The following is a 12,448-nucleotide window of genomic DNA, read 5'->3' as shown; positions in this document are numbered from 1 at the left end:
TTTGATATTTTTAAAAATGTTCTTTAACTTAATAAATTCATTTAAAAATTCAAAGTTTTCATAATGCCTATTTTAATCATGAAAAAAAATTTCAAAAATCAAAAAAATTATTTTTATTTTGATATAAAACAGTGCTGGGTCAAAAATAAACCATATTATCTTTCTGCACCGCCACGCCATCGGCGCACCAACCACCTGTAAAATTTTGTACCGTCCCGCCATATCCGCCGGTAAATAAGTTCGGGTAAAACAAGGTGGTTTGACATGCCCATTATCATTAATCCCAGGTTGCCCCTTCCCACCCCTTTGCATTGCCCCCTCTCTTTAATTTACTATTTTCTCTACCTACCACCACCCCCCGCCCCCTACTTCCCCCTTTGATAGATTCCTCGCAGAAAATTGTCTGTCGCTTCTTAATCATTGATAGTATACAATCAGTCTATATCATCTAGCCAAGGAAAAAGGACTACAATATTTTTATGTCCATAATAAAAGTGAAATAACATGATCTTATTCATAAACTAAACTCATTCAAATAGTGAATTTTTAGACTATATAGAAATAAACCAAAAAAATAACAATGAATTTGGTTAATATAATAATGAAAAGCTTAACGCTTTTAAGTTTGTTATTTCAAGTGATAAATTGTTATGAATTTAATGTTCGAATTTCGGACCAACTTTCAAATAAAAATTGTACAACAACTTTAGCATATTTAGAGGTAATTAATTCAGTTTTTTTAGCAGTGGAGATTCCTAAAACTAGGCGGCGTTTGTTTATTTTTACATTATTGATTATTGTATTTTCATAACTAAAATATTGGCAAAAAATAACTTTTTTGTACTTTTTTACTTAGTTTTTTTTATGTAATTTAATTTTTCTGTGCGTTTTATTTTAAAGATACTTAAAAAACAGCAAGTTTGAAATAAACAGTCTTTGTACATTATATTAAGTTGCCAATAAAACTAAAATAAATGCTTTAAATGGTTTTGAAATCAAACTGTGTACAATTTTCTAATATAAAAAGTTTTTTTGGGTTTATACCTAGTATTTTTATTAGATATTATATTGATATTTTAAACTACCACAGTAAAATGATTATCTTAGATTTTAAAGTTGTATTTTATTCTTTATTTTAATTTCCTATTTATAGTTGATATTTGCTTTTAAATTATCTTAAAAACTCCAATAAAATATTAGATAAATAAATTCTATATTTTTCAGGAGAGACTGTCGACAAGTTTACGAACCCTATGTCAACTTGGAGGCGAGTGTTCTCTGGACTCTGTATGGGTTCACCTGCCCACCTCCTGGTCTCACTGTGTCTCTGCCCTCAAATCCCCCGAGGTCCCTGTGTCTCAACCTGATATGGTAATTCAATCAAATGGCAACAAAATCCAGGCCGTCAATCCCCGCGGCTGTGGCGTCCAGGGACTAGAGGTGCGCGTCCCGGTTCAGCAGCTGTACACCCAAAAAGCCATCATTGATGCATCTAACCAAACAAACAATGGTACAGATGATATCCTTGAAGATGCGCTGACCCTTGAATTATTAAATTGGAAGTATGGTTTGTTTATGGATTCCATGACTGAGTTATTATCAGATAACTTCACAATTCTCTCGCACACGAGGCAAAACATTTTTTGCGAGGCGCAATCTCCCCGTCAAATTATCGGCTTCACTGCCCCCAACGCCACTATGAAGTATACGGAGCCGCAGTTTAAGTACGCGCTAACCGCCGCGGCCACAGGACCCCACTACGTCTTGGTGCTGGATCTGAGCCAGCGGATGGAGTTTGCTTCCCGCTGGCGGAATATTAAGCGGTCTCTGATGCGGTTCATCGCTAATATTCCAACGGGCGCCATGCTTAGCATTATTACCTTTGGCCGCGAGGGAAGTCTTGTACTGCCGCCGACAGTTGTAACACCGTTCAACCGCGAGGGCCTTCACGGACGTATTCCCCGTCGGACAGAAACAGATAAGACCGAGGCCTGTATCGCGTGCGGCCTGCAACTTGCTGATGACGTGTTGGCCGGCGCCAAGGGCACAATTATTTTGTTGACAGGTGGAGTTGATAAGTCAAAAATGACCGGACACAGCCATCAGCTTTACACTATCCTCTACCCAGGCGCCCATGACCAGATTCTTGATGACACCCTCTACTCAATCCAAGAGGATACTGATCGAAGCCCGGTCACACAAATGAATGAAGTTCTAATTGACATTCTAAATGTTGTGAATAAGACGAGTCAGTTGTATAAAATTCATGAGGCCAACCATCAAATCTATGAATTTTCTGGCACTTTTCAGCTGGAGCCTGACCAACAGGACGCCATTGTTACACTTCTCATTGAGGACGAACAATCTGTTGAATACTTTGAGGTTATCAATCCGTTTGGGGAGAAAAATATCTTTCCCAAGTATGAGGATGGAGCAGTTCAAGTTCACCTGCCTGCCACTAGCAGGAAACCTGGAATCTGGAGTTATCATGCCAAGCTGTATCCTGATTCCAACATTGCCCAGCACCGTATGTCTGTTGATGTTGTTGTCCGTAGCCAAGTGCCTCGCGTTCAAGTCTCTGGCCTGCCCAATGACGTCATTACTGATCTCTCCAAGCCTGTGTCTATTCTGGCTAAGGTTAGCCTGGGTGAACTGCCCGTCCACCTAGCCCATGTCACTGCTATTGTTTCCGGACCTGATACAGATACAGAAGTAAGACTTGTTGATGGCGCTTATCCCGATATTCACCTGGGGGATGGTATCTACACAGGTTATCTGACTCAGTTCTCTACACGACCTGGATATTATACAGTCAGAGTTATTGCTACAGACAACAACGGTCTGGCCACAACTTTGCGCAAGGATGGTGCCAGCCAACCCACAGGTTCTTTCAAATATTTTATCACCACCTCATCTTTTTATATCACTACAGCTGTAACACCAGGACTGGACATCATTCCGCCTTCCAGAATTGTTGATTTGGTTGGTGTTCCTAAGGAGATTATTGAGGAGCCTGCTACAAATTCAACTAAAAATGACACAGCTGTTGATGATGATAAAATTCTGATTGATCTTCAGTTTACCTCACCTGGAGACAACTACAATGTTGGTCAAGCAGTAATGTATGAAATTCGCTGTCATACCAACCCCAACTCTCTCATTTCTTCCAACTTTTCCAGCCATGGGACTCTTGTTGTAGTGAAGGAAGTGAACCCTGCACCCGCTGGCAGCCTGGAGACTGTTACCGTCCCACTGCCCTGGACAGGAGAATCCTGGTACTTTGCCCTTGTGGCCATTGACGCGGCCGGCAACCGTGGCTCTGTCAGCAATCTTGCAGAAGTTTTTGTCCCAACGCCTGAAGAGCCGGATACTGAAGGACCTTTAGCAGCTGCAGCTGGTGTTAACTTGCAACTAGGTGCCCCCAGCTGGCTGCTCAACACCGAGTATATGTACATTCTTGGCGGCTGCATTGCAGGCGCTATTTTGTGTGTCCTTGTTCTTGTTATTTTATTAATCAACAAATCCAAGCGGGCTGCCAACAAAGAGCCCATGTTTGTGCAGGATGATACCTATGAACCAGGAGGATTTACTCCCACTGAAGCTGGCACCAAAATGGACAAAACCGAGACAGAAAGCGGCATCTACAGCTGGCTCGAATCCCTGCCCCGCTCTGAACATGCTGCCAGAGTGGTCAGCGTTAATAATTCTTCAGTGTGTCAGCGGCAGCGCGGCTGTGAGGAGGGCAGCAACAGCAGCCGGCCAACCACCAGCACTGACGACTCCATCTCTGACTCAGGCGAGCCTTCCCAACACATTAATCCATCTGGAAGCTCCAGGTATGCAGCCATGCCGCCGCCAGCTGGCGAGGAAGTGTCCCAGGATGATTATGCCCACCAGGTGCTGACCAGATCTCTGCATTATTACAGCACCCGTCGGCCAAATCCCAGCAGCCATTTTATCCAGGATGAACGGCAGAGCACCCACTCGTTTCCTGCCCACCAAAGCACACCTGTGACACCCATCCATTACCCCCAGTATTCTGTGGACCACGAGGCCAGCAGTATGGTCATAGATCCTGCCATGTATAGAAAGAAAAGACATGAAAGTGTAGTTTAAAAATTTTCACCGTCAGAATTTTGTTATATGTGATATTTAGTTTTAATTAAGAAATATTAATGGTAATATTTTGGGTTAGATTTGTTTTATTAGAAAATATGAGGAAAAAATCCTTTTTACCATTTATATTTATGTTTTTAAATCATTGTATTAGAATTAATTGTTATATCAAAAATAATTATCCTCATATCTTCAGGTTGAATTTTAAACTAAAGATATGATTACAGATTAATTGAAAATTCAAATTGTAAATAAGATGCATATATTATGTATCAAAAATTATAAAACGGCTGTGATGATAATTTGCAAATTTATTATGTACCAATAAATTATATCAAAGATATATTATTATGTTATTTATTCTATAGCAAAGCTACTCTATATTTTACAATGTTTGTTCGACGGTATAAAAATTGTTAAAAGGATTACTTTTATTTTAAAAATAAGGGCTGCAATAACAAGTTAGTAATCAAAACAATTTTTGAATAGATTATATGATGGTTTAAATTTTTTAAATAGAAAAAATAAACAAGTTTTTTTATTTAATGCAACCAATAGACGGACGTAATCAAAGAATAGCTGCACTGATTAAAATAGATAATTTCAAGATGGGTATTCAATGATGTAAGTTTTAACAATTAAAAAAAGCGAAGCTTATCTATTAATTATGGTCTGTACGTAACTAATGGAGAGCGCTTATTGTTAATTTAGGTATATTAAAATTGTCCTATCGATTTCAAATGTTGCATGAACCTCTGACAGTTAGGTTCTTTTAAGAAAGCGTAGCAACTTTATAATTTCCACCGTCCATACGTCCATTTAAAACATGTTTAACTTTTAATTTTTGGACACTAAGATATAATATTTCAAGCAAAGCACTCTTTAATCAAGTCCCATAAACAAGTATGTCCTTAGACAGCATCCTGTATGTATGCAATTTTGCAACACTTTATTTTTTTTATTTAAAAATGTTGTGTTATTTGGGTTTTGACAAAACTTGCTTGTTCTTCCGTCTGATTTTAGAGCTTTGCTTATATGAATGTTGTCATCCTTGTTAAGGTTAAAACATCTTTTAGTAGCAAATTTCTTAATAAAAGGGATAGTTACACGAAACGAATTTTAAGTTAATACTATACTTATTTTAAAAGTTTTAACTATAAAATAACTAGTTACACAGTTAAATATTCGTCAGAAATCGCGTTAATAATGTTTTGAGTTTAATCTTTGAGTTAGATTTAAAAGAAGATTACTTTTTATCCTCGTCAGAGAGTTATAATTTTGTTTGCATAGCTTATTCGTAATGCAAAAAATGGTTTCTCTTCGTACCTAAAACGGTCTGTAAACAAGGATATTACTACATGCATATGTAGCGAGACAAGTAGTTTGTAAAACGTTTTTTTTTGTGGGAGGGGGGGAATATTTGCATTATAGCTCTTGGTTCTTTTATGATTATATATTATCCTTATACTAAAGTAACAAGATGTTTGTGTATCTGTCTGTGTGTCTGTCCGAAGGATCTCGCTAACCGCTGAACCGATCGGGTTCTGCTTAACAGTGTAGATTCTCATAGGTCCCGGGAAGGTTTATAACTATTTTCTTGGGGGTTGGGACAACCCCAACCCACCCAAAATGAAAAATACCCCCCCTCCCCCCCAAAAAAAAAAAATTGTTTAAATTTTTCAACTAAAAAAATTTTTCCACCCCCCAAAATATTTTTAAAAAATTTTTCTTTTAAATCTAAAATAAGAAATTGGGTTATCAAATTCGACTCCCCCCTCCTCAAGTGACCCTAGAGGCCTCTAGGGGCGTAGCCGCTAGTTTTCAATAAAGTGGTAAGGTTTTTGGTCTGTCTGTTAAGATATCACTAACTATTCAACATTTAAGCTATGTGGAAGTTTTATATAGGTCCAGTGATTGTTCAATACTATTTTTCAGACTTCTTTCCCTACCCCATGACAATGATAACATGCCCCTAGATGCCATGGACGCAGTCTTCTGTAATACTTTTCCTTTCCCTTTGCAATATCCCATTCATGAAAACTTTACCAATCCATACGCCCCTCTCTACTAACAGTCTAATGAGTTCAATGCTTTATGCACCTCGCATTGTTAATAGTATCTGAAAGTTGTTAAAGCCTTTTTAAAGCGAAAACTATTGGACCGGGTTTGGTTTTAAGTCGGTCTACATCAGAAACCAGGGAAATTAGCAAATATCTAATGATATATGATGGTTAACATGCCAAATTCTAATCATGGAAAAATATATTAGATTAGTTCCGTCCCTCGACAATAGAGGGAGTGAAAAAAGCACTAAAATTGTCATTTTAAACTGTATAGCCCCAATGCTCCTTTTATTTAGGACATGACGACTTTAAATGCTCATTCCGGGAACGATATGACAGTAGCATAGCGTCTCTAAATGTCCAGTTTAGGGTCTTTCATTTTCAATAATTTCCCAACCCAAAAAACCATGATCTTTTTTAAGTCTTCTGAACATTATGAAAAAGTAAGGAGACTATTCACGAACGGGTTAACGTTATTTTTGACATTTTGCATCTTCTTTTTCGTTTGACGTTACTTCTTGTACAGATGTCCAAACTTTTAATACTATCCTTTTTTGTATTAACATTGTTTTCCAAAAAGTTATCTATTTTAAAAATAACTTCCATATACTTCTAAAGAAAATCTTCCCCACACCTGAGATTTCCCTTCTCCCCCCCCCCCCATCTTTATCCTCTTTTAGTAGCGCAGCTACTCTATTCTTCTATATAAGGTACGAATATATATGGCCTTCGTCGTATTTTCACAGTAGCTTTTCATAGGTTATATTAGGTTAGGTTTAGTAAATGTTGACGATTGCCCCGCATGGTTAGAGCCCCGCGCAAGGGCTACAGATAGAATAAAGGCTACTGTAGAAATACGACGAAACCCACTACTTCGTTTTATTTCCATGATCTCAATTTTCAACGGCATTCAACTATTCAAGCCTTATTTTATTTAATCTTATCTCTTATTGAAGAAAGTCTTCTTACTTACAATTTCTTAATTTTGATTTATTTGGATTCTTTTATTCTTGTTCAACTCTTACTCAATCTCAGATAAAAAAAAGTACATCATTCAAAATGTTGATATCCCATCTACATTAAAAAGTCTTTCTGTCCATATTTAAGGTCCTTATAATTAAGTATAAGGGTTTCTAACCGCTTAACCGATATGGTTCTTCTTTACAGGGAAAGAAAAACGTCCCCAATTTTTTTTACATTTACTTTTTAAAACTATTTTTTATTTACCAAGTATATTTGCGATAACTATTATTTAATAGATTCTTCCAATTTTTAACATTTACAAAACAGCCTACTTTATTGCTTCAAGATCCATGTCAGATCTACATAGGAAATAAATGTCTATATATGAGCTCAAGTTTTTTTTAACTCTCATTGGCCAGAACGATGAGATCCAATATTTTACTTTATTACAAATAAATTCATTTTTTTCATTTCATGTTGCTGTTTACATTATACTGAAGTATTTAATTTCTAATCATAAAAAAGAAAATTAAAATTTCTAATATTAGTAAATTTAAGAATTCGATTGTGGCGACACTTCCTTTTGTGTGTTCAAATATTAAAACTAAAATTTTAATCATATTAACCCTTTGGTGATGGTAATGTAAAAAAAATATGATTGAAAAAATCTCTTTAAAATCATTTAAATTATTTAATATTTACTTTTATCTTTTAGATAGTAATGGCGGAGGAGGAAAATTTATTTATTGAAAAATAGATAAATAGATTATTAGATATGTACTCATAGAAAAATAGCCGATAGTGAGATAGTTATATCGAGCCCAACTCTAGTACTTTATATTGCAGCTTTATAAGCTATCTGACTCTCTATCTGTAGAATATAATTTAACCAATAGTTATAAAGAAATGCCATGATAAAAAAAATGGCAGATAAACAAATCTATCTTTCATTCACCTATCCCTAGAGTCAACCCTAAAATGTAAATGTTAAATCAGAATAAATGAATATTTCTTTATTGGATTGTAATTTTGAATATCTGGGCCGATTTATTCCGTGTTAGAGGTAACAGAAATAGACTGACAGACGGACAGATCAGGTTAGAATTATTTTTTTGCCGCGCTTTTGACCTAAAGGAAGAGAGAAATACAAAGAGAAAGATAGACAAACCGACAAATAAAAGATAGACAACAATATAGAGACACTGAATAAACGACAGACTAGAGACAGTAAGACAAATAGACAAAGAAAAAAAAATTTTTAGGTAAAAAACAAAGAATCTATTAGGCCTTACAACTGAATTAAATTAAAATTAAATTTTAGAATAGAAGTAACTTAATTTAAATTTTTTTTCTATTTACATTTATCCGTGGACTAATGTACAGACGGACACACCGACATTATGAATTATAGAGGAGCTATGCTTCTAATAAAGTGGGCACTCCTCTGAGTTTTAAATCTGATTGTCTATGTAGTAAAGAATATGTGTACCTTTATAAAATATGGGTTAATATAGACTTAGATTTTGACTAGTATTCAGTAATGTCCCAATCATTTTTTTTATTTTTCCTTGAAGTTCCTAATAGTTACCTAAGCCAAAAGTTACCTCTTAGTTCTTGTTTAGTTTGTATTGTAATGTTCTTATGTATAGGGATGAGTTACATGAATCGATATATTATTACTTGGATGTTGCATCAGATTTTCATGTACTCTAATAAAGTGGTACTTTCAGCTGGCTAAAATAATGAAACCCTCCACCCACCCACCTTAACCTAATCCCCTCCTTTCCTGATGATTGAACAAAACCAATAAATGAGTTCATTATTATCAACCTAAATAGATGACATATTCTCCCTGTCAAATATCCACTTATTCTATATCCATTGTTACAAGAAAAAATGCAAAAAATGCCTCTATTCTCGACTGTGCATCTATTCTAAAACAGTATTATCTGTATAAAAATACATTGAAGAATCCGCCCTAGTTTACATTTTATGCCAGACATAAAAAAATTGAATATGATAAGAGAGTGGGGTTCTAGGATCATTTTGTTATTGAATAACTGTATGATTTCAGCTTAAAGGAGATGACTTTTATGCTTTTATTGCAAGTCAAAAGTTACTTTAGAAATAACTTAAGATGTAAAACAGTCAGGGTGTGTGTAATAGGGGAATGTCAGAAAGGAAGGGGACAATCTGCTGTTTATTATTCTAGTCCCCAAAAGTTTTTAATAAAATTTTCTTATTCGTTGGCTTAATAACTAATGGGACTTTCAATGAGTTTTGATAGGATGAAGTTAAGTTACTAAATGTTTTAACGACTAATTTTAATCTACAGAATGGGTAATTTTGTGCTTTATCATTGGGGATGTACATCAATTTATCAGCCATTGTCTTATCCCTTTGGATCCTCTCGGTGTGTGTGTCTGTATGTGTGTATGAGGGTATGTGAGGTGAGTAGGAAAAGTGGGTAGGTCTTTCAAGCATAAAATATTAATCGCAGGGCTCAAAGAAGAAGAAAATGGCATATTTCCTTCGTCTTTTTAAGAAGTAAAAATTGATCTTTTCTGAGACACAATGCATTATTTCTAATACTTAATATACAAAAAGTAGCTAAAATTTTTAAATTACAAATTATAACATTTCATTTTATTTCAGCGCTTCTAGTGGATAAATTTTTTTTGTTTAATTGAAAATTATATTCCCATTTAGATATCCCTGTAACCATGAAAAGTTCTAAAACGAGGTTGGATTTATTTGTACATATTATTACATAAACCTTAATTTGCATTTTGGGCCTAGGGAAAGAGAAGAGTAATATGTAACATTTTTTTAAAATCAAAGCAAAAGTTTTCAAAACAAAATAAGTTGGGGGGGGGGGGGGGGGGGCTTATCTCCTCTTAGGGCGAAGCCACTAGTATAGAATCAAAATCTAGAATAAAAAATAATTTTATCAAAATGTCTCATTTTTGTCTTCCAAGTTGCATTTATATCTTAGATATCCTTATTTTAAAGTAATATTATAAAAAGATTGAAAATTATAATATTTATTTACACAGATAGATAGATATACTATAGTATACATAGATAGATTTTAAATGCTAATATTGTATAATTAATTAGCATAATTTTGCCAAGATGTCTCTCGTGTCTTCTTATTTACACTAATAGATAGATAGATAGTTGGATAGGCTAATAGATAGATAGATAGATAGATAGATAGATAGATAGATAGATAGATAGATAGATAGATAGGTAGATAAATAGATAGATAGATAGATAGATAGATAGATAGATAGATAGATAGATAGATAGATAGATAGATAGATAGATAGATAGATAGATAGATAGATAGATAGATAGATAGATAGATAGATAGATAGATAGATAGATAGATAGATAGATAGATAGATAGATAGATAGATAGATAGATAGATAGATAGATAGATAGATAGATAGATAGATAGATAGATAGATAGATAGATAGATAGATAGATAGATAGATAGATAGATAGATAGATAGATAGATAGATAGATAGATAGATAGATAGATAGATAGATAGATAGATAGATAGATAGATAGATAGATAGATAGATAGATAGATAGATAGATAGATAGATAGATAGATAGATAGATAGATAGATAGATAGATAGATAGATAGATAGATAGATAGATAGATAGATAGATAGATAGATAGATAGATAGATAGATAGATAGATAGATAGATAGATAGATAGATAGATAGATAGATAGATAGATAGATAGATAGATAGATAGATAGATAGATAGATAGATAGATAGATAGATAGATAGATAGATAGATAGATAGATAGATAGATAGATAGATAGATAGATAGATAGATAGATAGATAGATAGATAGATAGATAGATAGATAGATAGATAGATAGATAGATAGATAGATAGATAGATAGATAGATAGATAGATAGATAGATAGATAGATAGATAGATAGATAGATAGATAGATAGATAGATAGATAGATAGATAGATAGATAGATAGATAGATAGATAGATAGATAGATAGATAGATAGATAGATAGATAGATAGATAGATAGATAGATAGATAGATAGATAGATAGATAGATAGATAGATAGATAGATAGATAGATAGATAGATAGATAGATAGATAGATAGATAGATAGATAGATAGATAGATAGATAGATAGATAGATAGATAGATAGATAGATAGATAGATAGATAGATAGATAGATAGATAGATAGATAGATAGATAGATAGATAGATAGATAGATAGATAGATAGATAGATAGATAGATAGATAGATAGATAGATAGATAGATAGATAGATAGTAAGATAGACAGATAGATTTAAAATGGTAATATTGTATAATTATTTAGATTAATTTTGCCAAGGTGTCTCTTTTTGGTCTTCTTATATACATTTATTATCACTGTAAAATCTTCTAGTTAAATTTATTTTTAGATTTAAATGTTTTGAAAATGTCTGTCTGTTTGTTTGTACCTAAGGATCTCACTAACAACTGAACCGATTTTGTTCTCCATTGCAGGGTAGTACCACCACCCTCCAAAGAGAAATCGCCCCTGAAAAACTAAACCCTCTCTCCCAAAGAAAAAAAATGTAAAAAAACTTTTTCCTTTAAATTTATTTATGATTTATTTATTATACATGAAAAAAATCTTAGTATCGTACATGATTGTCCTTGGAATCATCATTTTGAATACCAAATGATAACGAAAAGAATCTATACCTAGGTTTTGAATAATTTACAAATTTTATGAAGTTTACCAAATAATCAACAAATATGGAGTAATACAAATGTCATAAAAGAATTAACACGAATATATGTTTTTTACAGTACATTTACAGTTTACACTATAAAAAAAAAACATTGAATTAAGAGGATTTATATCAAAATATCCAAGGAAATTAATACCAGACAAAATTTCGATGTAAAATATCACATAAATTTTATATCATAGCAGTAATTTTTTAATATCTAACTTTGATAGAGTTATGTACATGTTGTACCGACTTAAGGGAATACTTAAGATAAAGAGAAGTTAGATACAAAATTATATCTTTAACATATTTTTTACAGTGTATACATATGTATAACGGTGAAATGAGATTTTTATTTGGCACGAACTGGGTTTAGCAAAACTTTTTCTGAAAATTTATTTCATTTGCATTAATACATTTACAAATTAATTTTGTCTGTATATACTAGTAGAGATTTTATTCCACAAGTACATATTAAAGTTAGTTGGTCGTATGGTTAGTAGTGCTCGTATGGCTTAATTTG

At 33.5% G+C, this 12,448-nt stretch overlaps 1 protein-coding gene across 1 annotated transcript; it reads left to right on the top strand.

The window, feature by feature from the left end:
* The first annotated feature begins 403 nt into the window (after window positions 1-403).
* Window positions 404-4,459, top strand: LOC145306826 (calcium-activated chloride channel regulator 2-like). The gene is made up of 2 exons (XM_080149135.1): window positions 404-721; window positions 1,225-4,459. The coding sequence occupies exons 1-2, from the start codon at window positions 581-583 to the stop codon at window positions 4,114-4,116; spliced, it is 3,033 nt and encodes a 1,010-aa protein (XP_080005261.1). The 5' UTR covers window positions 404-580; the 3' UTR covers window positions 4,117-4,459.
* The last annotated feature ends 7,989 nt before the right edge of the window (window positions 4,460-12,448 follow it).

The sequence above is a fragment of the Acartia tonsa genome, chromosome 2 (genome assembly GCF_053477335.1).
Source record: "Acartia tonsa isolate MP-2025a chromosome 2, ASM5347733v1, whole genome shotgun sequence".
NCBI lineage: Eukaryota > Metazoa > Arthropoda > Copepoda > Calanoida > Acartiidae > Acartia > Acartia tonsa.
Note: the sequence above shows the minus strand (reverse complement) of the source record. Positions and strands in the feature narration are given on the sequence as shown.